We start from the raw sequence: 27,482 nt of genomic DNA, 5'->3' as shown, positions 1-27,482 counted from the left end.
TCGGTAGAAGTGAAGCTAATGGAAAGTTACACAGAGCTTGGTATGTTCTGGCTGACTGCAGTATTGCTTTAAACTGCCTCACAAGGTTTTCTGCACTCCCAGCAGCAGCAGCAGCGCTGCCTGGTACAGATGCAATAGTTTAGTCCATCCTTCTTAGGAGCTTGCTTTAATGTTGTCTCACTGCTTAGTCTGTTCGGGAACCCTTGCTGCTCGGTTTACATACTGAACTGGTAAATAAGGGGGAGCGTAAGCAGTAACTTAATTGATAGCAGGAACGTCTCCTGACATTCATATTAACTAAAACGTGTGTGTGTGGCTCAAAGAGATTTAAAAGAAAGAAAAAAAGAGACAAAAAATGTTAGATACACACAGACCATCTGAAGACCGCTGATATCAGGAAGGACAGTGTCGACAATTTCATGCTTTGCCACCTTTCTTAAATAGTCAGTCCATTTGGCTTTACTTTGTTACCTTAAAATAACAATCCTAAAAATGCAGTCTTAGGCATGTTCCTATCATATGATTAACTCAATAGAAATGCAATTAGGTATCCAGCGATGGCCATATTTGACATAGTCACTCAATTAAACTGAGTGATTTGGGGCTCATTTAAAATACTTTTGAGATTTAGAACGATCTCTTCAGTTGACTAAAAGCCTGCAATATGTTGATGTTCCTGTTGTGATTTCATACAATTGCTGTTAAGTGATGTCTGTATTGCATTAGTACTATTGTGTTTCAAAACAATAATAAAATTATATCATCTTTTCGTATGAAGCACCTTTTCTAGCAGATATGACTCAACCATTCCACATTTACTTTTTAAAGCTTAACCTTATGTATTGATTTAAAAAATAATTTGCATCACTAGTCTTTGTCTTGTGCATATAAGGATGTTTTTTAACATGCAGCTATGTCTATATGTTAGTATTTCGATTTTCCTTGGGTTTGTTTTTCATTTGAAAGCAACAGAAACATCATAGTCTAGTAATAGCTCTAAGATCTGCTCATTTTGACCTTATGGTTTTCTAATGAACAAATTACCGATGGTTATATATATATATATATATATATATAAATAGAGCGAGCAGACGACTGCTTTAATGTAAAATAGCATTTTACATGGAGAGACCGTAAGGTCATGAAGGCAAATAAAACATCCATCGGAGGCTTTGTACGTGAAGTGTCTCCACCCCCCGCTCCCTCCCTTCCCCCGGCGTGGCCATCGCCCCTCCTGCCCCGAGCCGGCAGGGAAAGGGCAGGAAACGATTGTGCAGCGAAGAACCTCTCCCGTATCAGTGCGAGCTGTCGTGTGTGCTTTCTCTCTGATAAATCTAAATCATTGAAAGCTTGTTTGTTAATTAGGAAAAATCGGTACCCGGCTCCTTTAAAGGTCCCCTAATAGAAAAGGGGGTGGAGAAGAGCGAAGACTGGTGTCTTTTTAACCTTGCTGAAGGACGCAGCAGTATTTATTGACGTATGCAAATAACCAGGGGGAGGAGGTGGAGGAGGAGGAGGGTGCTTGGAAAAACAGGAACCAGAATCAGTTTCTCATTGCAGGGTGAGAGCTCTGAGTTCCGGTGTAAGAGAAAAGAGACGTGGCGAAATTGCTGTATATCTCTGCCCTATAAGCACATCTCTCATTTAGACTGAAGGGAAACAAGGCATCAAAAAGGGTGAAGCATCTTAAAAAATCTTTTAAAGGCAATCTAGCACGATCAAAGGTTACATATTCCTAAATGGGGGAGGGGGAAGATTACGGGTTTGCCTGGCAATTTGCTGTAGCATAGTACTAGCAATAGGGCGAGATTTTTGGCTGGCAAATGATTAAAACAGACTGGTTTGTGGTATAAATGACAATGTTAATAATCTGTCTTTGTGGTTTTTTCCCCTACTGTTTCAGCTGCGCAAACCATGCAGGATGATTTACTGATGGACAAAAGCAAAGCCCAGCCCCAGCAGCAGCGGCAGCAGCAGCAACAGCAAGATCCAAACTCAGCAGAAGCCCCCTCTACACCCATCTCGTCGGAGACACCCAAACCAGAAGACAACAGTTCAGTGACTAGTATCGGCACATCGGCTCCTTCCCAAAATAGCAAGGAGAAGATGCAGATGGAGTCTCCCATTTTGCCTGGCTTGAGCTTTCACCAGCCTCAACAAGAACCTGCAGCCGGCACCTCCTTGTCTCCCTCCTTTGGCAGCACCTGGTCTACAGGGACCACAAACACGGTGGATGATAGCTTTTTCCAGGGGATTACTCCAGTCAATGGGACAATGCTTTTCCAGAATTTTCCACACCATGTCAACCCTGTATTTGGTGGCACTTTCTCACCTCAGATTGGCCTAGCTCAGACTCAACACCACCAACATCAGCAGCAGCAGCAGCAAGCCCAGCAGCAGCAGCAGCAGCGGAGGTCACCTGTAAGCCCTAATCAGGCACCTTTTGCCCAGAGAAATGCTGCTTACAGCCATCAGCCCATCATGACCAGCAAACCATCTTCCTCCTCTGCCTCTTCTTCTTCCTCCTCCAGCTGGAATAACCATCAAAATGCGGCTTGGAGTACACCTTCCAACCCTTGGGGTGGGCTGCAGGCTGGTAGGGACCCTCGAAGGGCAGTTGGAGTGGGGGTCGGCGTGGGAGTGGGGGTCGGTGTACCCTCCCCCCTCAATCCCATTTCACCCCTTAAAAAACCGTTCTCCAGCAATGTCATTGCCCCTCCGAAGTTCCCACGGGCTGCACCCTTAACCCCCAAATCCTGGATGGAAGACAACGCGTTCAGGACGGACAATGGCAACAATCTGTTGCCTTTTCAGGTAAATGACTCCGTGCACCTTCTGAACATTGGCAGCTATCACAAATTTGTGGGTTTTGCAGGGGTGTATTTCACATTTCTGTTCTGAGAGGCATCTCCATTACTCATATTTGCATCAAATAGTCACCTTATATGAAAGAATTGGGGTCGAACCTAGGGTCTACATACACAGAGATTTCCAATTTGGGCTTAAGATTTATAGTCTTATTTTTTTATAACATACTGTTAAATGTGACAGGGCTTTTGGTTTTTTTTTATGTTGTTGTTCTTTGCTCTTTTTTATCATCTGAAAGGTAGTAGCCTTCATGAAAAACAGATTTGGCAGCCTGCATTTTTCTGGTGCTGTGTTATAATTTTTTTTCGTATTCTCCCATATGTGAGAAAATGGAAATGTTAAAATTGCTGCCTTCAGTTTTCTAACTGGGCTGTTAATTTTAACCAAAGATGCTTCTTGACCTGAAATCCAGTTAATTATTTTATCACCATTGAAATAACTAATTGTCCTTATGTTGTGGTGGGATTTAATGGGGAGTCTGTTTGCATAAGGTATCCATATGAAAAGCTGTGTACCTCTAGTATGTACACCCTGCTGTTATATTCACAGTGGACGTTTTGAATACGAAGCAGCGTGGGTGTGTGTGGAAAGTGTGGCGTATCTGTCCTTTCCAGTAAGGAAGTGCCTAATACAATTGACATGATTTAGAAATGGCAGGGAGGTATTGTATAAAATAAACCATTTTATGCTGTTCAAAATATTTGCAGAGAAAAGAGACAATAGGACACGACCTTCAGAGCCATATTGCAATGGAGTCTATTTACTAGCTACATAGCTCTGAAATATTTAAAGCTGCAGTGCCCTTCACTGTTTTTTTTAATCTATGACGACAAAGCAGATCAATTGCAGCTGAAACTGGGCCACATAGAAGATTTGCAATTTTAATGCAGAATGAAACCTGTCATGGTGTGAAATCCATTTTAGGTTGAAAAAAAGCAGAGCGTGCACTTGCAGTTATATCTATATAAGATGAAGTGAATCTCTAATTTTTTCTGGGTTAGCTGTTTTAGTGTCAGACAAGTCAAAATTTTCTGCCTTGAAATACATTTTAACCATTCATATATTCTTGTTTTTAGGTAATTGTTTTCTCAACAAAGTATGAACTCTTAAACATTTTTAACTTACAAGTTTGGTAAGAATAGCATTTATCCTGACAGTATTAGAGACGCAGTAAAAAAGAAAATCAAGCACACAACCCTCACCCCCATTATTTTTAGAGACTGCGAAGTAAAATACATGTTATCGTGTGTACTTTCCAGTCCCATTCAAAGAGGGCACCTTATAGTCAGCCCTGAAATTTCATTTTGCTGCTTCATTCTGTTTAAAGGGAGAGTTGCAAATTTTTTATTGGCTACCCTAAATGAAGGCGGAGTGGCTTCTGGTGAACTGCTGGTTAATGTCTTTGGAGCGCTGAAGTCTGGAGAAAGATTACGCTTTAGACACAATATGCCTGGTTCAAATAGTATTTTGCACAGAGCACAGTGACACAAAAGCTAATGAATATAGCTCCCAGTCGTTTTTTAGGAGTGGGAAATGTGTTTCGATTTACAATTATTCTTAATTGTCTACATAGAAGACATGACAAATTTCGATATATTTGAATTAGTAGGGAAAACAACAGTAAATGGTCTTATTTTGGTGGTTTGATTGTTGAGATACATCTTTAATGAATATACAAGTTTATTATTGTGACTGTAAATTGTCTCAATTTAAACTGACAAATATTTAGTCATCACTAGGAGAAAAAAAGTAGACAACTGCTTTTAAAGAAAAGTTCCTCTGTTTTCTAAAATTAAGGTTTTGAAAAACTAACATATTAGGCAATATGTAAATTTGAAAACTTGTTTTTTTTCCTCTGTGAATTTAACCTAGTGTTTTCAGGTTCCACTGAAAGCAAATACTTAGACTACTCTCAGCACCAGTTGGTATAACATTCTGATTTCGGAGACTCAGAAAACTTGTATTTTTTTTTCCTATTTTTTTATACAAACTGCTGAATTTTGCTTACAAAATTGTGATCTGCGTTAATGTTAATTGCTGCTGTACTAAACAAATTGCCAAAGATGTCTTGAAACCATATTATTGATAGGAGGCAACTGTTTAGTTACACGATAAAAATGAAATTCAAATTAGTCTAAGAGTTTTTAATATTTGCTGCCAAGGTTTTGGTTGCCTTTTTTTTCTTCTTCTTCCCCCCCACCCCAAAATTGGGCAATATGTTGACACAGTAAGTTCTGCTTGTCAGCACTATCAAGTAGTTCTGGCAGGTTTGTCCATGTACATCTGCCACCCCTCATAATGCACGATTTTGAGCTACTTCAGAAAGACCTTCCAGTAAACTTTCTAGCAACACACTTTTGCACATAGCAAATTCTTTGTGTTAACCTGTTCTTTTATGTTAAGATTACTAAACTTCCTAAGTAAAAAGAAAACTATTAATATGTTCACTGTTTGAAATAACATCAGGTCTTTGTAGTTCAGGTCTTTGCAGTGATCAAAAATTTTAAGCAGAAAACTTCTGTAGCCAAGATTTGTGTTCTGAGTCTGTAATGCTTGAAGACAGTTGACACTCAGCTATTGGTATATCTTATTCTAGGAAAAAATGTTCGATTTGAAAATGTTTCTCTTAAGAACATGTATATAAAGGAATATGCTAGATATCTTTTATCCCTGCATTTGAGTAATACTTTAGTGCATCTTGTTCATGGCTGGGCTTCACGAACGAAGATTTGGGAAGGGCTCTACCCACGTTTGCTACAAGCGCGCTGGTGGCTAAAAAGGCCAATACGAGATAGACAAGTCCGCTTGCAAGTACATCTTGTACGTCAAAACCAGTTGGCATCTGTCCCAAGGAGTTGTGCTGCAGAACATATCAGAAGATTTAAAATATTGGTAGAATTTTAAAATTATTATGTTTAAATATTCAGTAGAAATTTTGCTGATGTCTGCTTTGTGATTGGTGTTGAAAGGCAACTAAAAATGCTTTGAGGGAGATTGCTTCCATATACTTACTGGGAAAAATTGATTGCAATGTACAAAAAAATTAGGGAGATACAAAGCTGATGGTTGAAAAGCAGAAGAGAAGTGATCAGTCTGGAGTGAAATGTAGAAGATAAGAGCTGGAGATGAGATTGTGGGAACATATGTGAAACTAAGCCATATGGGAAATACAAAATCGTGTCCAGTTTGTTCTTCTGAATATTCTTTGTCTTCTGAATGGTTCAGGTGAAGGTCTTGTGATTGTCATGTGGCAAGCAGTAGTGTTGTGCCATTGTGCCAGGTGATTCTCATCTCTGGCTTTTGAGGCTGACAGTAACTGATTGTCCCTGGGACACAGACAACGGTTCAGTTCCATTTTACAGCAGAGTGGTGGGGCTTGAAGAGAGCTAATATCATCTCGTGCTTCTGAGTTGCTCCCACAATTCTCTTTTCCTTCTCTTCTCTCAGGTAAATAGTGTATTTCTTTTAGCTGTTGGCCATGTGAAGATATTGGGACACAGCCTCCTAACCAGGAGGATTGATAGTGCCTGAAAAATAGACCCTTGGAAGCAAGGGTAAGAAATTCTCTTTACAATGAAAAAGATAGAGAAGGAATTAAATGTTTGAAGACCAGTATTCTAATTAAAGATATCTACCTTGTGGATTTTTAATTATAATAGCACTGTAACAAATTTCCAGAAATTGTGTTAAGTTTTGCTGCTTTTCAAGTAATGTTCTTTAGAAACAATAAAAAATGCATAGCAATTTGGTGCTCTGAAGATTCTGGCATGCATCAAGTCATTCTTGGCAGCTTTACTGATAAATATTTCTCGAGCAGAAATAAATAAGGTGGTGTTTATTGTGTATAAAGATAGTTTTAACATACTTTCTTTTGCAGGGAGACTGAGGAAGATCTTTGGGGAGGTGTTTTGATATGGATTTTTTTCCTCATTGATTTTAACAGGAATTATTCTTAACCAAATAAATTTATAAGCTAAATTTAGAAATTAGATATAACTTCAATATCTCATACCTAAATGCCAATACCAACATGCAGTGAGTTTGTGTATAAGTGTATATATACATAAATATATTGAGTTCAAGTATTGGAACATTCACCAGTGTAACAAATACAGTTTTGTGTTTATGAGTAAAGGAGTTATACTGACTAATACACTCTGGTGACTTTAGTTTTAAAACCTTTGTTTAGATCTGTTGGGTTTTTTTCAACCAGAAATAGTTGTATGCAATAAGTCTATTTGAAGATTGATTTTTAAAACACTGTATTTCTTTAGTCTAAATTTAGCATTGGCTCTGGCTTCTTGACAGTTTAGTAGGTAACCACACTTAGTAATGTTACTGGTATCTTAAAATCTATTTCTTAGCATGTAGTCCTATCTTAATTTTTCTTACATGATGACACACAAGTATCAGCCTTCAACTTTATGGACAAAAAGAAAAAAAAAAAGAGAGCATTGCATAGGTCTGCCTTTTTTTTTTTCCTCCATCTCCTTTCTTACATGCTTCTGTCAGTAGTATTAACTAGCACAGTTAGTAGCCAGATTCTGAATATTAAAATGTAAGAGTGCATGTCATGGTTTCTCAGTAGTCTTTCAGTGTAACTACAAGTAATATATGACATTCTAGCATTATCAGTTGTGAAGTATTTTACAGTTTCTTATTTGTTTTTAAATTTGGTTTAATTCTAAATGTCTGTGTTTTCAAATTAACTGAAGTATGGTAACAGTACAGAAGAAAAAGTACATGCCTAGTTTACATTTAAAATATGATGATTTGATCACTAATTACTTATTGATTAGTTAGTTTTAAGTAACCAATTGAATTGTAGTTATGCTGTTAAAGTTAGTGAAGGTAGAGCAAAGGTCTGAGTTCAGCATGCAGCTGATATTCTGATCAATTCCATATATAGGTAGCACTTCCTTAAAAACATTAAAGATGTTAATACAGAACAATTAATCAATGATTTTGTCCTGCAGATTTGATAAAGGTCTATCTGTCTTTTCTTTCGGAGGTAAGGTAGAAGGGAAGATGAAGGGCAGGGCAGTTCATTTTGCTATTTCCCTTCTTGGATCATCTTTCCTAGTTTTTATCTTTTTGCCTAGGCTGCTCTTGTGAACTGACTGTAAGAGGAAGGGAGACCTGGAAAAGTAGTATTTTCAAGTTCCAGGTGGCTTTCAAGGAAAAAAATTAGTTTGCCGAGTGGATGATGAACATTTCTATTTCTTAGCAGTTGGTAAAATAGCTCTTCTTTCATTATGGTCACTCATGAGTGATTCCTGGCATAAGTATACTAAAGGGAAACTAAAATATAGCACTGTTTAGTTTAAAGTTACAAAGTGATCTTAAACTGTACACATCTGAGTTTGATTTGGTCAGGGTAGACCACTTTCTAGAAATTTTGAATTAGGCTGTATAGAAAAACATTTACCAAAACTATCCAGTGATGACATTTGAGAGATGCTCTAAGGTTTTCTGGTCTTTATGATTTTTTTTTTGTTCCTTTTTCCTTCTGATCACTTGAGATAGTGTTATAAGTTTGAAAATACTATTCATAAATAAAAGATGCTTGTCCTAGAAATTTAATCAAGATTTTTTCCAAATTGTGGCATGAACTCCCACAGGAAATAAAGGCCATTTACAAACTTCACAGTTTTTTCCAAAATAAGCATGCTGCTTTGATTGGGATTTCACTTTTATCATAGTAACATGTGATATGTTATTTAAGGAAAAGGATCTGTTCAAGACCTTTAGCATAATTACAGTTAGAAAACTTAGGATAGAAAAAGTATCTCTTTTTGTTTCCTTTTCCCTATTTCTCCCCACTCTGTCTTCTCAACTCCCTGAAATCAAGATTGAAAGCTTTTCATGTATAATTGGTGGTTGCAGTTAGCAGCTGAAAATGGAACAGCATATTCCTTAGGCATGATAGTGGATTTTTTCCTTGTATTCCATGTCTTCAGAAGATATCAAAAGCTAGATAAAGAAATTCTGTACGATCTTGAGATGGGAGAAACAATAGAACTAGGTGGAAGTTACTGGCTTCTCTCAGGGGTAATCAGACTGTTATGCCCTTCTAACTTAATCCAAACCCAGTTAGGTACATAGTTTTGAAGTAGTTCTTACCATTTCTTATCTCATCTACCTGTTCTGTATGGTGGAACTAAAATTTCAGAAAGGGCAGGAAACAGAGATTTCTAATTACTGTTTGCTCAGTAGAAGGGCAGCTAAATTTCCCTTTGAACTCTTCCTGGTGCTGTGTAGGCTCATAATTTCCCTTCGATAAGGAAACTTCCGAAATGTCCACATGTGTTCAGAGATATTTTTTTTCCTCCAGCCAGCAACAAGAGTAAGTGGAACATGTAGTGTGAGAGAAATAAGCAATGTATATTTCAAAGCTTTAGGCAAATTTTCCATTCCTAGTAATATTAGCATTTTGTGTATAAATATATATATGCAAAATATTTATGTACGTACATCTGTAATCTAGATCTGTGTATGTATAACTAGTTCATTTTCTCCCAAATACAATTGAAATTAATTTTCATTAGCTGTGTTTTACTTTAGAATGGCATTGACAGAGTAGGTTTTGCTGTTATTGAGATCGTTTGCCTCTTTTTCATACTAAACTAAGTCTTTTTTTTAATGACTATGAAACTTGAAGTGTAATAGTTTTCCATTCTCATTTTTTCTAACAAGTATGTCAGAACATGTTTAGACTTCTCAGTTTTTAGGCTATATGATGTTTTATACATTCTGTACCTAAATTTAGGGTGCCATTACCATGTTTCGTTTCATTATTTCTTCTTTATTTAATTTTTCCATATTTCATTTAGTAGAAATTTGAGAAGTGCAAGAAGATTGCTTTTAAGCAATTGTTAGAATATTGTACATACCAGTAGTAAGCAGGTGCCTCAGTAGTTAAATGAATGCACAATTTTTGTTCATGAAGTTAGATTTTCATTCGTGTAATCTTTTTATTATTACTTGTAAATTTTAGAATTTTAAAAATGCAAGTTGTGAAATGTCACAGAAACTTTGCTTATGTATGTTCAGACTTTGTCAAAATTTTTGTTTTCATAAGTTTCAGTTATATGATTCTGTCTTTTCCTGCAGGTTACCAGTAGCATATGAAAAACACAACTAAATGATGCCTTCCTTTTCCTCATTGCTTAATGTGGCTTTGTCCCTTTATTGCATGCTTCTCAAACTCACTGCAGAGATAAAATTGTCAATTTTTCTAAGATCTTATAGGAGAGAAACACTGTGCCAATCAGGATAGATATTGATCTGCTTTGTCACAACAGTGTTAAGAGAAGGGGTGATGTGATTGCCATTCTAGAGTTTGGGGAATTCATTTTCTTCTCAGTGCTCAATCTGAGAAGACTGAAAAGTTGTAGTTTTTTTCTGAAATATTTAGCATATAGTTCTTACATAGGTCTTTGAAAACAGAACATCCACTGAAATCTCTAAGTTTGATGTTTGTGAGAATCTCAAGCATCAAAAAGTGAAGACAACAAATTATCACTTGTCAAAAATTTTAGGTTATGTTACATGCCAATTACTCAGGAATTAAGAACTTTCCATCAGGGAGGAGAAAAGAAGCAAAATATTTAATTTACTTGATTGATACCCACTTTTCCTTCAACTGTCTATGTTATTCTCTGCACATCTTCCAAATGCTGAGAAGTCTTACTCTTTTGCTTCCCGATTCTTTTTTCTGAATGGCTTTGCAAAATTTGTGAGAACTGTAGTTTTCTTTTAAATTCCTAGAGTTTAAATGAAATACTTAAGCAAAACCACAGATTCTGTTGCATGTTAGGATGGTGACCTTCACATGATTCATCAGCCAAGTTAGAGTCTTTTGATCAACTCTACAGATTGTTCTTGTTTAACAAAGTAAATGAAAGCTATGTGTACACAGAGCATAAACTGTCAGTGGGTTTCAGTTTTGGGCAAAGTGTGGATTTGCGGGCATGGCCCCTTTTCTTCGTTTTATCCACCTTGAACTCCACTGCTTTCAGACATCCCTTCTACTTCTTCCTGGTTTTTGATCCCTTTTTTAACTGAGCCTTCTTATATGAGTTGGCCTTCCCTATTCTGCTTTCCATGTCAAAGCTTCAAGTTACAGGGGAAGGCCCAATAAATCCCTGTAGGCATAAGGCGAATAATGTTCACTTACTCTGTGGGAATTATTCCAGTGCAAACTTAATAGCGTGAGGGGTTTTAAGTAGGTTTAAATTCAGGGAGAATGGAATTTTCAGAAGTACTGGCTAGAAGTTCTAAATTCTGGAAGTTTAAAAATTTTAACCAATTGATAATTTAGTCTGAACATGCCTGATTTTCTTTCCTCATCCCCACTCTGGGCTTCTGGAATGTGTGACTTAGGATGGATCTTCACACAGATTGACAGAAAAACATTTATGACGTAAATTAGGAAAGAATTATGTCTTTAACATGTCATTTTATATATATGATTTTATTTTATGTCATACTCATAAGTGGATGTTCCAGTGAAATTCATCTTTCCTACATGGAAGAATTATTACAAAGGTGCTCATCTTAAAAAGTGTCATCCTAGGAAGTTATTTTTGGAAACACTGTAAGCCAGTTTAAGCTGATCTTTTAATGAGAAATGTCAGGTAACTTTTGAAAGTCATATATAGGCATATATACATAGATATATATGTTATCTGTAGTGTACTGTGTTTTTGAATAAATGTCTTCTATCTGTAAGAATGGCTCTTCAAAACAAAATCACCCACCAAAGCTCTCTTAGTTTTATTCTCAGAGTGGTAAAGGCTCTTTTTTGCAAATAAGACTTATTAGCTTTATGGTGAACTTGCCACCGGCTGCCGCATGAGAGGAGCCCCAAAGAGAAGATACAGGGACTCCCTGAAACAACATCTCAGCCTTGGCCACATTGATCATCATAACTGGTCTACTCTGGCCTCCAGTCGGGAGGTCTGGAGACACACCATCTATAACGCTGCTGATGCCTTTGAGAAAGCACGCAGGATCACTCTTGAGGAGAAAAGGCAACGCAGAAAGAATCGTGTCCTGCTGAATATACCACCTAAGGAGTCTTCCTGCTGTGCCTTTTGCAACCGGACATGTCTGTCTCGTATTGGCCTTTTTAGCCACCAGCGCGCTTGTGACAAACGTGGGTAGAGACCTTTCCCGAATCTTCGTTCGCGAAGCCCAGCCGTGATATGTTATCTGTAGTGTACTGTGTTTCTGAATAAATGTCTTCTATCTGCAAGAATGGCTCTTCAAAACAAAATCACCCACCAAAGCTCGCTTAGTTTTATTCTCAGAGTGGTAAAGGCTCTTTTTTGCAAATAAGTCTTATTAGGGAATTGCAAAAAATAGTTTTGTTTTAAAACACTTTAATGGTTAAATATTGTTTTGGATTAAAGGAAAATTCGTAATTCCTTGTTGGAAGTTACTGCTTCATTCTTGTTTGAAGTATTTTGCTTCATGAAAGAGATATGTTAAAAGCATTAATGAATTAACATGTAGGTAGCTGGTGTTACTCCCATTTACTACATGACCTTTACAGTAATTGTACATTTGTAAAGGGTTAATTAAGTGATTAATGTATTAACTGATTGTTAGGGTCCAGCATGTTAACAGATGGCTTATAACCAAATCTAATATCATCTATTGATGTGCTTAGTAAGCATCAAGATTGTAATAACCACGTGTGTAAAATGTATATAGCACATTTTGTAAGTTTGAAATTTTCTTTAAATTACTTATAAAGATACCTTTTAGTTTTAAGTCATGATGCCCATAACAGTCTGACCTAATTATTTCATCTCACTAAATAATTCTCTTGTTCATGTATTCTTTCCAGGATCATATTGTTTCTTCGTGTGACAATTGAAAAAAAAGAAATTGAAAACAGTGAAACCTCTCACAGTAACTGAAAGGGCTTTTCTTAAAACTCACAATGGCCAAAGTAGCTGCTGACTGTGCAGCAGGAAGAGTAAGGCAGAACAAGAGAGTGGAGGGAACAAAAGTCAGGAACAAGGAAAAGTAGGACTTTTATAATATAGAATGAAAGGGAAGCTCTGGCATTTTCAAATATGGCAATCCAAGATGACACTACACTCGTTCACTTTCTGTGGATGAAAATTTCTGCAAATAAAATCTTGTAGTTTGGACTGGGTTCAACATTTAGTGGTAAAGGTCCTCAGGTTGGTGGCTCCTGCTACTTTGGCTGCTGCTAAGTGAAGCTGTTCTTGTGACGTCTCAGTAAAAAAATCACCCATAGTTGTCAGCCGGTTTTATAAGAGTTTTATAAGTGATGCAAGTTTCTGCAGACAGTCTTACCTCCCTTGTCTAAAGAGGAACACACTCTTCTGACATGGCTTCATAAAGTAGAAAAAGTAGACTACTTCTATAACAATTTTTTCTTGTCAGGCAAAGGAAAAGTAACTGTTGTGTGTGCCATTTAAAACTACTTGAAAATGGATTGTAGTACATTTTACAGTTTTTTTGGAAGGCTTCACTTTCTAGAGAAACTGGAAAGTTTTCTTGCTATTTCACTTGCATAGTAGTCTTGTTTGAATATAAACTTGAACTGGTGAATGTTTCAAAATATAACTCAGTCCTTGGCTCTAGTGGACATACAGAGAAAGGGGAATTAATTTAAAAGAACAAATACAGTAAAAATAGCTTTTTTAATGAAGGTATGTGTGCATAGATGCAAAAGATAACTGTACTAGATGTATAGTTTTCACACAACCTGCAATTTTGTTTACCCTTTCACACTTAATACTTATATTTGTAGTTTATAACTGTGCAGAAATTAACTAATAAACGCTGGTATTTTTCCTTTCCATGTTATTCTTTCTGGTTGATGAGTTTATAGAGAAAATTGAGTCCTTGAGGTCATGACCTTGTAGGTTAGTGCTATTAAATATCAGCCTGCTTTGCTGCAGTTCTTCAGTTCTTTCTGCATGATGAGCTGATCTCCTCTATGTTGATGTTATCTTGTAATTATTATTATTGTGTTTCTACTTTATTAACCAACAGTAGTGATAAAACTGGTCTCATGATTTGCCCTTAAGAAACTCTGTTATTCACTTTTTTTTAGCAGATTCTGTTTAGCTCTAGCAGTTCTTTCCCATTTTGCCATTTTTTTTCCTTACCTCAATTGCACTAATTACTTTTTTTTTCCTGTTTACATGGTTACTTTGCCTGTAGCACCATATGAAATGCTGTGCTGAAATCCTTGTTAGATCAGCCATATTATAGTCTTTCAAGAACCGGAGATCATATTTCCAGGGTACTGCTTCAGTAATGTATAATGCTATATTATTTCTGCATTGTATTTCTTAAGAAATCCATGAATTTTAGTCTTAAAAACTAGAAACAGTGTTTGTCATCTACGTTTCATATTCTACTTCAGTTATTGCAGTTCTTTAATTTTTATTTTGCTGGTCAGATATATACAGTACTGACATCCTTACTTGGACTAGCTTTAGTGGTTCCACTAACTGTGCTTTACTGACTCTGACTCCTTTTGTTTAGGGTGTTCCCATGCACCTCATCTATTATTGAATTGGATAGATGATATTGCTTTGTCTCTTACTATTTACCTGTATTTTCTGTTTCCCCTTGTTTACCTGATTTTCCCTTGTGAATGTGAGGGAGGCTTCATTATTTGCTCCTGACTTCTGACGTGTTTTAATTTTTTTATCAATCTTGCTTGACTTTTTTCTGGAAATTTGTTGTCCAAGGTATTCATGCTGACCTTCTTACAGTTTCCCTGAATGTATGTAAGCGGCTGAGCATCCTGGTTCTTTCCTCCTAGCAACATTTCTTAAGGCACCTGTCAGTCTTTATTACCTCATACAAAAAAGGAGAATTCGGTTGCAAACCAGGCAGGCTTTTATCTCAAGACATTTTTCCTGTCTGGAGCAATCTTTACTAAATTTGCCATGTGCTAATCAGTTTAGCCCTTATAATATAAAAGGAAAGCATTTTTCTTGCTCCTATGAATATCCTTTTCAATTTCTGCATAAAGAAGGTTTCCTTTTGGTTAATTGCATACTTGTATGTCTTGTAAGTGATTTCTGAATTATTTTAATTAAATCTAAATGTGCAGCAGCAGTAATTTGAATGCATAACACCTGACAACACAAAACTGCTCATGGTTTCTTCTCATCTAAGAGGAAGAAGTATCAATTCTTGTTATTTTGAAGAAGTGTAACATAAGTATTCAGGCCCCTTGTACATGATACAGTTATTCTTTTCCTCATGTCCTGGATGCCTTCATGTTCCTTAGGCAATCGAAGATACAAGTATACATAGTGTGATTCAGTTACTATTTTAATATATTTATCATATGAAGTAATATATTTAATACATTAATTTTGAATTTGTTATTAAACGGATTTTTTTTCATATGTGTGATGATTCAGTACTTGAAACTGGAAAAATTCTTTTGTTTACAAAATTTCATCTGAAATGGAATTGCTTGTGTATAATTTATTTGAAGAGTTGCTTCTAATGAAAACGTTATTTTGGACTGGGATTTTTTTTGTTCCACTTCTGCTTTTCCTTCCTCTGAGTGGGGCTTGATGCTATGAGTGGTCTTTGGATTGCTGCTGTTGCTGTTTCCTACCTGTTCAGTTGTATATATGCAACCTTTGATAATTTTGCAGATGATCAAGTACATAATAGCAAATATTCTTAAATTAAAATTTCTAATATAATGATCCTTTAGGAAAAGGTTTGCCTTATATCTCAGTAGCTACGCAGGAGTCCTCAACTCATATTTAGAAATAGGTGTACAGCTTGAGAGAGCTCGTAGTTCTGTTTCCCTTACGAGAAGGTGGCTGAGACAGTTTGAGATTCTGTCATAGATTATGTCCTTGATAAAGTCCCAGGATGAAGAACATTTGCTGCCTGACTCTTCTCAATAAGAAAGTGACTGAATGGATTTTTGCATGCCACAATTTGTCATGCATATTGATCATGCTCTAATAATATAAAGTTAGGACTTGGATAAACTCACATGAGTAATTTTAGTAATTATAAGTATATTGCAACTAATAGATTAAACGTTTTCTTTAAATCCTGCTGAATGCAAAGTGGCATCATGCTGGAAAGGTCACCTCCTTGTCTTTTCTGGGAACTGGAACATTGTGAGGGTTTCTGGCCTGGTTTAGGCCTGTGCATAAATATTGGTAGATGACTGTAGTTCCCTCTCAGCCCTTACTGAACAACTGTCCCCACTATTCTTAAAATTTTATTGATTTTCTTTTAGAAGCGAAGGCCTGTATTTGCATTGAGATGGAAAATGACTGTCTTCTCTAAGGGTAGTTCTCCAAACCTGTAGGATGATCTTGTCCTGTGTGAAAAGATGAAGTGTGTTACCTCTGTTTTGTTGACATTGCTGTCTGGAGTTCTGACACCTACAAGATTTTTGTTCAGGAGGTGGTATTTTCTAAGCACAATGGAAATGGAACAGAAGCCTGACTTGAAACGTGCCAGTGAGATATTATTTTAGTCACATTTTTCTTAGAAGCGTAATGTGTTTGGGTGAGAGACAATATTTTATTTGTCATCAGGCTTAAACATTTCAGTGACACTTTTTTTTTTTTAACATTACCAATATATCCTTTGTCACTGATGATCAGTAACTGTAGATAAAACCACTGTTTCTATTTCAGAGAAATCCTTGAGTCTCCTTTGCTGTGGTGACCATAATCAATGAAGCTACTGGGCAGTGGTGCTCAGAAATCTGTTTGACAATGATTACTTGTATTCTTTTCTATCTCCCATTTTGTCTCATTATGCTCTCATGCCATAAGACAGACTGTAAATCTTTCTGAGACAATAGCTTCCTTATACAATGTCTACTGTCTTTTACATTATGTGGCCAAGACTGCCAAGTGTGACCATTCAGATCCTTTCACACTGTAGCACTTCCAGTACTTCTTTCTCCTTGGCATCTTTGGTTTCATCTTGTGATCTGAGGTTTGCACTTAACGTGTATCGATTTATCTGGCAAGGAGTTCTTAGGTCAATGTTACTTTTTCCTTGCTATGGGGCAGAGGCTATGGGGCACATTCTACTGAACAGAGTGGTAGAAGCCCAAAGGTGACTTATCAGTGCTGAACTCTTGCACAGCAGGCCAATGAACCAGTTAAATTATGTCATTTTAATTGCTCAAGGGTATAATGAATGGCCTTGTAAATTCTACTGCTGACAAATTTTTTTTTCCACTTGCTTGTTTTTGTGAATTGATGGTCATCTTGGGTGTAACTACTCTAATCCTATATTTTACAAGTGTTAGAACCATTTGTTACTGGAATTAGTAACTATAATAGAAAGTGGATACATCAGCTTTTTGAGATGCATTCAGCAGCAGGACTGATGAGCAGATTTTTATCTAAAGCATCACATTGAACAAAATATGACTAAACATAAATCCTGTCAGTGAGCGCTCAGTCAGTTGTACTGTCTGCAGATCATTCCCTGCAGTAGTGTAATGAGTGTAAGAATAATAGATGTTTTGTAGATTCTCCTGATTTTTTTGTTGTTGTGGGGTTTTTTATTTGTTTGGGGTTTTAAAGCACATTGTTTAATTGTTTTCATGGCAAAATTATTATATTTCTGTTACCTCGTGAAAAACGGTGTTCCCCATTGGAGCATTACGTTAGGTGATGTGAGCACTGGAGTAGGTGCTTTACTGTCGTTGAATCTGAGGTGGAGAAATAACATTGGTGATCATATAAGTAGTATGCTTGGCATATTATAAAAGTCTGTATTGGAAGAATAAATAAGAGTGCTTCAAAGAACACAGTTGATAGGCTACTGCTTAGTTGCTTAGTAAGGGTCTAATGTAAGAATTTTTTTTATATATATATATATATATGTATGCATGTTTAGTTTGTATCCAGTAGGACATATTGTGGTTTGTTCCTTACAACTCCAAAACATGAATTGCCTAAACCAGGGGAACAGTTAGTGCATTTCCCTCAGTCTGTTCTGTAGTTACCACCTTCATTTAGGAAAATGCAGGGTAATGTCAATTACTTTCTTCCCCGCACTTTGCAAGCGAATATTGAATATTCAGTAACTTGGCAGGATATACTGTTTAAGTGATTATGATGCCAAGTCTTATGGCTATAAAGACTGAGTTTTTTAATATATATTTTAAGCAAGTATTAAGTGTGTACAAAAAGGGGATCTCAACTGCAAAGTAAAAGAACATTTAAACTGAATAATATAATTTATATTGGTTTTTGTAATTCTGTATAATGTTGGTTGAATCTCTACTTCTGCTTTCTAGTTAATCTGAATAAAAAATAGAAAATTGCAAACATTTCACTGAAAGATTTTAGTTTCCTTGTAACATTTTAGAACTCAATTTATAAGGGGTAATACAACTTTACCTTTCTTTGTGGAAAAATTGCTTGAATAGGTCAAGTTTTCAAGGCTTTTGGATTGAATTTGAGTTCTTGCATGTTAACTATAAACGTTTATATAACACAGACAAGGTGACTAAATATTGTTAACTAGAGTTTTGAAATGTTATTTTTCAAATTATGTGGAAATGTTTTCATAATCTATATACAGTTAGATATTGCTTTATGTTTGTATTAAACTTCCTTAGTTTTCTTAGAAGCTTTTTAAACAAGCCTAAAAAAATTCACCTTTTGTCCAGTGAACTTCCGAAACCTATGAAAATAAAATGTGCTACAGTTGGTAATAAGAAAAGCGTATGAAAAGTTGATGTGTGTCTTCTGTGGACATTCCAAGAGCAGCAATAACATAAGAAAACATTCCCCTTTTTGTTCAGTAAGGGAACACAATAAATCCAGCTTAGTTTAATGCTATGCAAAATTCACTGGAAAGATCAAAAAAGAGAGTGGAATTAAAATAAAATGCCATTAAGAATTAGTGCTAGTAGTCATGCTGTGCATAGCATGTCTATGTCTATGGGCATAGACAAATTTACCCTATTCTTCCATCCTACCTACATTTTATATTGCCTTATTTGTTTTGGTTTATTTCATATTTTTATTAAATCCAATATACGGAAAAAAATTACTGAGATTTCTGTTTTTTCTAGTTCTGTGTGCATCTGTGTTGTCAGTCATGTTGTTCTTGGCAGCATTCCAGCACCAAGCTGCAAAGGAAGTAACACTTGCTATTTACAGTTTTTTTATTCTTTTGCAAAGTGATCATTTTACTTTAGCACGTGACCATATTCTTCAGATTTCCTATATTTTGATTTTTTCTTTTTAAGACTTTATTGAGAGTGCAAGTGGGATTGCATCACAGCAGAAGCTGCTAGGAGCTAAAGACTGCTCAGTGAGCATTTAGAGCATGCTGTATGTGATCATTCATGTGCACCATCATGACATATTGAGCATGTCCCAAGCCAAACTTTCATAATACTTTTTTGCAGTTGTTTTTGCTGCATTGGATTGGGATACTGCAGCGAGACAAACTTGTTTTCCTGGTGTTCTTAGTAATAACCCCTGCTGCAGGTGCTAGAACAGAGTGAGTGAGCCCAGTTTAAAACAGTGCTGGCATTTTACCCTGTATTTATTCAAAGCTGTGCTTCCATTGGCTTCAGCTTTAGTTGGCAATGCTTAGCAATCCTGTGCAACCAAATCCAGGCACAGAATGAAACACAGCAATGACCACAGTGAAGAAGTTTGCATTGATAGCAAAGTTGTTTTAGCTGTTCCCTAGGATCTCATCTCGTTCTTCTGATCAAAATACCATGTGTTATGTCTAGAAAGAATCTAGTAAGCAAAAGTGCTGAGATTTCTGTGACCCTAACTGGAGTTTTGGTATTCTGGGAACACTTAATATTTCAGTAAGTGGAAGCCATCTTATTGCTCAGCAGAGTTGGGTTGCATTGTGCCACATAGTGGTGCAGAAAGCTTAAAAATCTAGGGCAACATGAAAATGTAGAACACTGAAATAAATTACTGAAACTGAAATACTGTTGAGAATATAGGAAGCTTGGAAGCTTAATAGGAAGTCAGTAAACAGATGAACTGAAATATGTAGACACAGGAAAATGTATCTTGGAAAGGTCCAGGTACCTGAGGCGTGTTACATGGTTAAGCATTTTGAGTATGGATGATAGCCAGGCTCAGGCAACATGTGTTAGATTGCTGACATGCATTCTCAGGATAAAACTTTTCACCTTTTAACTGTACTTCAGTAATTAAGGGTCAAGTGCCTCTGCTGCCATAATCCTCTGCAGAGACAGAAGAAAATAGTACAGCTTCAGTTTTTGGAACAAGGTGCATGTTCTTCATGTCTCTGCCGTGGGATATGTCAGTAATTTCCTTTTTCAGTTCACAGTTCCTTTTTCACCTGTTCAAGCTGAAGGACTTAGTGAGGAAATCAGGCTGTATTAAGATCCACTTAGCACCTGTAATGGCTGTAATTGTAGACTTGGTCTTGGCATTGTCATCCATAATATTTTTTTCCTCATTCTTTATCTTTCTCTCTCACCAGTAAAGACATGGTTTGTGTATCTATTGGGAGGGAACTGAGGTAGTGCTGGGTATGCCCTACCCTTACATGCCCGTGCTGTGAGTCTGAAAGCCTACTACATTACAGGGTACAACAAATGGGAAAAAGTTCTTTTTATTTCAAATGTTACACATACTTGTCAATTACATACTTCAGGTACTACTGAGTAATCTTTGTTTCATAATTAAGATAACTTTCAGAATGTCTTTTCCCCTCTTGGAATTTGCTGATGCACTGATTAAAACTCAGCCGTCTCCTGGAATAAGCAACACAAGCATCTGTCCTGGAGATAAACAGACCTCTTCAAAGCAACGTTTTGATTCATTCCTGGAGTTGGTTCATTATGTGTATTGGATGGAGACTGGAGACCTCTGAATAATTATTATGGTTGAGTAAATAAAGACTAGCATAATACATATGCACAAAAGTATAAAGTTCAGGTAAAATGCATATTGTTGTATTTTCTCATTTTAGTGTCTTGACTGCCATTATTTTTGGCAGTTAATCTCTGGGTTTAGTTTTTTTAGTTAACAGATTATAGACACTGTGTTCTGTGACATTTTTCACTATGCTTAACATGTACACTTTGAGGAAGTCTATGTCATGGATGAATGTAGAGATTACAGCCAAGGGCTGGAATTTAAAGTTTTGGGGACCATTTCTTCTCTAAGAGCTGTTGTTACAGAATGTTTTCTTTCTTTCAAGACTGGAGTATTGTAAGAACCAAAATATGCTGCTGTATCCACTAGTAGCTAACAAGTAGCTGTCTGTACACAGCAAAAGTACAATCCAACACGGGCAGCCTGGACTTAATCTTTCACTGACTTAATGATTATTGTGTACCCAAAGGCAGTGCCTTGTAGCTGGAGATTTCTCTTATACCATAATGTAGTTTATCTAAGTAGGTCTTAGGAGCTTTGTATTCTCTAGGAAGATATCCCAGCAGATTTTTCAGACTTGCTGATTTTTCAAACTTCAAGTTATTTACTATGCTTTGTCATTGTGTATTTTATATATATTTCGATTTTCATTCACAATCCTAGTCCCAGAACTTCCTTGCAAAGTTCTCATGTGCTACTAAGGGCCTTTATGAATTGTTTTTGTTGTTCAGATTGTCTGGCAGTAGGTTTGTGGCCTACAATGCAAAAGCCAAATCCGGGAGATGGAACAGTATCAAGTCACAAAACCAGGAGAACCTGTTCATGCTGAGAAATGAGGAAACATAATCGCACCCGTGTGTGTGTGTGTGTGTACAGAAGCACCAATTTTCTTGGGAGAAATTGCTGAATTTAGGAAACAATCTTCAAATCTGCTGAGTACAAATGAGTTACTACTGAAATGAAAGCTACTAAGAAAAATGGTAGTAGCCCTTTTATTCAGGAGCTAGAATGTTAGCCCTGACTTGTTTGTTTTATCACCCACACTACAAAATCTGTAGTCAGCATGCATTATGCTTATGTACGTGCCACAACATACTCATAAAATCTGTTGTGTCTAAAATTTCCTTTACTAGATTTATCTTGCTCAAGTACTATAATGGGAAGTGTTATAATTTCCTAGGCAAAGGGTTTTGATTAAATTGATCTTCCTGCATCTAATGTAGCTCTAATTTCATCTGGAAAATATATTGCAGGTTTGTATGCCCCTTAAAAGGGGGCATTCTGACAAACCTGCCCTGCCTAGCCTTGCCTTGATGCTACGATTTTTTCTCACTTTTTTCATATGTGTCCATGTGCACATCTCCTTGGGAAGTTTTAGAACAAAGTGGGGCCTCCCAGGGATTTGCTGCTGTAGTACCATAGTTAAAATATAACATTCATATGTTAATAAAGGACAATTAAATTCAGTTTGTGGGCTGTGTCCTCTTCTGAACTCACACCTTCTGTCCTCTAAGACTATAATCTCAGGAATGCTTAAAGCTGGAATAAATTATTACTGTGGCAAAAGCAGCAGTGCTGCCCTTTTGCTCTCCAGTGTTGGTTTTGCCAGCTCAGCTCTGCTACAGCTGTGTAGTCAGCCCGATCAGGGGACTGATCTGACTGAAAAATACTTCCCTACCCCTACTTAGGATATAAGATGAATGTTTGCTTTCATATTTTCTCTTTAAAAAGATGTCATAGTTGGGTGTTGAAACATCTGACCTCCTTATGTATACACAGTACATGTATTTTAAAAAAGCAAATAGAAAAAGGCACAAAAATTCTTGCTTTGAGAGAATGATACAGATTTTACTTAATAAATTTACTAATATATCACAAGAGTGCAATTTTTTTACATCCAAGTTACACTTTTTCTTTTTAATATAACCTTGCATTTCTGTTAAGAAAGTGAATATGAAATAAAACAAACTCTTCTTTCCTACTATATATTACTAAGAATTGGGTTGTTTTAACAGAAATAAAGTTTTCCTTTTTGAAAAAAAAAAAAAAACACAACTCAAAAAAACCTGTTTTGGAGTTTTTGTTTGGTTTGTGGTTATTTTTCCCCCAGGATCTACTTAAGATATCCTAGGCATACATTTTATTTTATATTCCAATGTATTTATCCACTTGGATAGGTGAACAAGTACTTTTTTAAATACAGTATACAAATGTTGACGTTTTAAGCAGCTGTAGAAGACCTGAAAATCGTCAGCAATGAAACTTGAAATCAGTGAGCTCATTTGAACTTTAGAGCTTAGTATAGCTTCTAACAGAAATCAAGTAGTATTATTTGAACATCATGTTCGACTGCCAAAAAATGCTCAATGGATGAAATAAATATGTGAAGAAAACCATGCTATTCCACTTACAGAAAATACAACATTGGCGTGTTGGAGAAAGGAAGTTGGATCTTCAGTTTAGAGTAGGCACTGTGGGAACATGAGATTTTTGACAACAAGCAGGCTTAATTTATACCTCATTCTCTCCCTTTGTTTTATTTAAAGACAACCTAAGAACAAGAGGGTTCAAGAGAAATAATACTTAAAACTGTTATTACCTTTTCTATGCATATTTCTGCTTCTTCTCTGAGGATTTTAAATTTTATTCTTTCAAGCAAGAATATCTTCTAGTAACCAGCATGTGAAAAACATTGTTCAAGGAATTATGGGGGCATATTATAGTGAAGATTTCAGTTTGCACAGTAGAATATTATACCACTCCTTATTAATTGTAGCATAACGTAATAAAGAAACACCGTTGTTTTGTTTTTTTTTTAAACGGTAGTGATGGGAATAAGACAAATAATGTTTTTTTAGAAAGAGACTGATTACAATGGCCATTCTGTTATGTCGTGTTGTGTCCAGTACGCTAGGTACGTGGACATTGGTAGATTGTTTCCTCCATGGGATTGTTCCTGAACTTTGAAACTGGTTGTTCTAGTAGGCCTGCTAAAGATTGATTCTGGTTTTTTCTTTTCTTTTCCCCTTTCACTTATAAAACAGTAGCAGAACTACAGCAAATTAAAAATGTGAGATTCAAACAATAAAGCCCTTGCTTGGTTTTTGAGAGCCCTACTGTGGAAGTGTTGCATATTCTACCTTGCCTGTTGTTTTTTTTTTCTTGCACCTAGTGTATTTTCCTTAAACCTGTGAGATTAACGTTAGACATTTGAAGAGTTGCTTGGTACTTTCTGGAACAAATATGCCTGCTGGCATTTTGAGCATTTCTTTTGCTCTGATGTTAAGGTAGCATAGTGACAGAAGGCAGGTGATGAAGCTGCAAACTAAAAATCTCTGAAACAATTTCACTTCTCCAATGTAAATGTTGGTATTGGTTTATTTCTAAGTCCTTATTTAATATTTAGAATTAGCTATTGTTTGTATGCATATTTTTAGAAATATTAAAAGCCTCTCTGCATAGCTGAGGGTAATACTGGGGAAAGCAGCAGCTGCAAAATGAAGGATATAATTTTAACAACTCTAGGCTTATATTTATCTTTTTTTTTAATTATGAAAAGTTCTATCAAGAAGAAATTTGAATTGGATGCTGGAGTTTATATAACAAGAAATGAGCCTGTGTTAGAAAATTATTTTTTCAATAACACTTATTCTTTCCTTTTTTTTTTCTTCTAGGACCGGAATAGGCCCTATGACACTTTTAACTTGCACTCTTTGGAAAATTCCTTAATGGATATGATAAGGACTGATCATGAGCCTCTGAAAGGTAAACACTACCCTCCCAGTGGCCCACCAATGAGTTTCGCTGATATAATGTGGAGGAATCATTTTACAGGTTAGGAATATTCATATGTCCATGCTTGCTTGGTGTTAAACAAAAATCAGCTTTTCAGTATTGCTCTAAACTTTTTGCTAATGAATGAGTTTTCAGTTATGTAAAACTTCTATTTTCCCATCTAAATATAATCTTCTTTACTTTAGGAAGATAAGGTGAAATATGTATACTTTTATTGTAAGTGTACAATCATAATATCTAACTGGCATATCTGAAACATGGGCTTGTGTATCAGCAAATTGCACAATTGGGTCTCTTGCTGCAGTCACTTCAAAAGATGTGTAGTGCGACTGGAGTCCAGTTGTTATGTTCAACATCTTGTTCAAAGTTTATACTACACTTGTATGGATTATCATCTATTATACAGGGTTCTAAAACAACCACTGTATCAGGATTACTCTCTACAGTTGTTCAGGTTTCTTTTAAACAAATTTATCTTAATTTGGATTTCAAATTGTTAGGGGGAGCCAAAAGATATTAGATTAGATGTTATTAAGTGCTGAAAAGTTTTGACTGTTTATGCTGTTAAAGTGTCTTTGTTCTACCAGGTGTAGCACTAGAGATGAAACCATTTCTAATACTTAGCTGGTAATGATTAGTGAAAGGTGTGGCACCATTTCATTGAATAAATATTCCTGATCAACCTGATCACATTCCTCTGTCTTAGTCTTTCCTTAGTTATGTTTAAAAATAGGTACACGTTCTTGCTGATGTGCATTCTTGGTGACTTTTAAGACAGTAGTAAGCCATGTACCAGGGAAGTATTGAACAAGAAATTGTTCCTAAACACTAAGAAATCAGGACACAGAGAAGAAAGTCGGTTGTGTATAACACTTCCTATGCTAATGCTTGTATACATGCTTTTTGATGTCACAGTTGCCTCATTTACTCCCCTCCCGTATTACACGTGGAAAATATTTTTTCTAGGTCTAAGGTCATGTGCCTCTTTTGCCATCTTTCTGGGTACAGAGTTTTTGTACAGCCATACTGAACTGGCTTCTGGACTCTCTTCTATCCTGTGCTTTCCACTGTTATGTTGAAATTTGCTGTGCTATAGCCTTCAAGTGTCTTTAATCATTATTCATCTGTCTAAAATGACAAGTACTATCTCATGTCTATTTTGATCATAGACTTCCAGAATAAGGGTTAAACTGGAACTTGAAAAAACAAGCTCAACAAAATTGAGATTTTTGCTGGATATGTGTTATATGTGGTTGGCATTAAAATATAAAATAAAATCCAAATTGCTAGTTATTAGAGCTAAATATTTATTGTATCTTATTACAGTAAATATGATAATTAGCTAAAAACTCCGATTTTTTTTTTTTAGTCAGTATTTATATAAAGATACAAATGGAGACTTGTTTTTTAAAGACTGAATTTCCATGTGAATCTGTGTGGAAAAAATGAGAAAGATGGTATCAGAAGTTTTATTGGATTGGATATTAATTGTAAAGTTTAAGTTGAACTTTTCCATTTGCCAGTGGGACCAGTAGCTTTACATTTTCTCTTAACAAATGTGCTCTTTCTAACTATTTAATTTTCTCATTCACTGCTGCTCAGCTGCTTTGACCTTCCTGCCGTGTTAGTTACCTCACTTCCAGTTCAGTAACTGTTGGAGATATTAGTTATCTCTGTGTCTCTGCACAGCTGCTTTTTTGTTTGTTTGTTTGCTTTCCTAATGATATAGTTAATTCCCTGTATTGCTTTTCTTTTTTCCTCCTCCAGGAAGGGCTTACTTTGGTAGTCTTCAGCCTTGGCCTGACCTAGTGTGCACTTTCCTCTCTCCTCCTGCTTTCACACTATGCAGCATGACTGGCAGTATTCATAGGAGTGGCTGTTTCATTTTCCCTTGCAGGAAGTGTCTCCTTCCTCTGTGTTAAATGAATATATGTTACTGTTTTAGCTGAATCCTTTTCAAAAAAACCATTTTTCTGCAAACATTGATCCATTCCTCAAGTCATTTTCTTGTTGCATTTTCGCTGTTGCTTTTTCTGTGAAAGTTGGTCTTGACTCTTCTCCTGTACATCCAACTTTTTGCTTTTTCTCTACCAAAGATGCAGAAGGTTTAGAGCTGCTGTCCTTCTCTGCACCTTCCTTGCATTTCACTTAATGTTGTCTCCTAAACTCATATGATTTTTTCTTATTTATCGCACTCTTCTCTGGCTCTCCCCCTTAACGTAGCAGGACATTTTAGTCTGTTATGACCTTGAGAAAGTTATTAATTATGCTTGCTTTTGCTTGTTTCTTAAGTCATTCTCACATTTTCATTTATTTTCATCTTGAAGCTTTTTGAATATATTGGTTATGTGCTTCAGCTTGATTTTTTTCAGTTCCTTATAGACATTCCTGTGTGAATTCCTCTTGTGCAAAATTTCAGCCACTTTTTCTGGAATCTTATTGACTTAACCAAATCTCAGACCTAGTTCCTCTTCATTTTACCACTTCTGTCTTTCGTAGTAAACAGGGTGTTTTTCCCTTTAAATCTTTCCTTCCTCTTGCATCTGTGACTTTTCTCTCTTAGACTTCTGCAGGTATTTCTTCTGTAGGTAGAAAGTAAAACAGCCACAAAAATCCTGATTTAAAATAAACAAAGAAAAATAATGAGATGGCTTTCAAGTGACTTTTTTTAGTTGTTCAGCTTTTGGTAAATGGGCCTTTTTTTTTTTCAAAGAATTGTAGCTAGCAGCACTTACAGGTCAGTTTGCCATACCTTTACTATCCAAAGGTATAAAAGGAAGGGGTGAAAAAATGAGTACCAAATCCTCTGATTTTGAAAATACAGAAAGATTTGATTCATGTCTTAGGGCTTCCAACGCATGTTACAAAGCCAGTGGAGCTATTTCAGGATCATTTCAACCTGCTGCTGCCAACAGTCTT

The 27,482-nt window shown here is 36.1% G+C and overlaps 1 protein-coding gene across 8 annotated transcripts in view; it reads left to right on the top strand.

The window, feature by feature from the left end:
* Positions 1-27,482, top strand: part of CPEB3 (cytoplasmic polyadenylation element binding protein 3) — an 81,805-nt gene that overhangs the window by 6,647 nt on the left and 47,676 nt on the right. For 5 of the 8 annotated variants that reach the window (XM_017803860.1, XM_017803856.1, XM_017803857.1 and 2 more), the window contains exons 2-3: positions 1,904-2,814; positions 24,443-24,602. In XM_017803860.1, coding sequence (XP_017659349.1) covers positions 1,915-2,814; positions 24,443-24,602 — 1,060 coding nt within the window. In that variant the 5' untranslated portion in view covers positions 1,904-1,914. Of the gene's footprint in view, positions 1-1,560; positions 1,677-1,903; positions 2,815-24,442; positions 24,603-27,482 lie in introns of those variants that run through there. The other 3 variants (XM_017803862.1, XM_017803863.1, XM_017803859.1) reach the window with 2 other exon arrangements.

This window comes from Lepidothrix coronata, unplaced genomic scaffold (assembly GCF_001604755.1).
Source record: "Lepidothrix coronata isolate B3197 unplaced genomic scaffold, Lepidothrix_coronata-1.0 Scaffold8, whole genome shotgun sequence".
NCBI lineage: Eukaryota > Metazoa > Chordata > Aves > Passeriformes > Pipridae > Lepidothrix > Lepidothrix coronata.
Note: the sequence above shows the minus strand (reverse complement) of the source record. Positions and strands in the feature narration are given on the sequence as shown.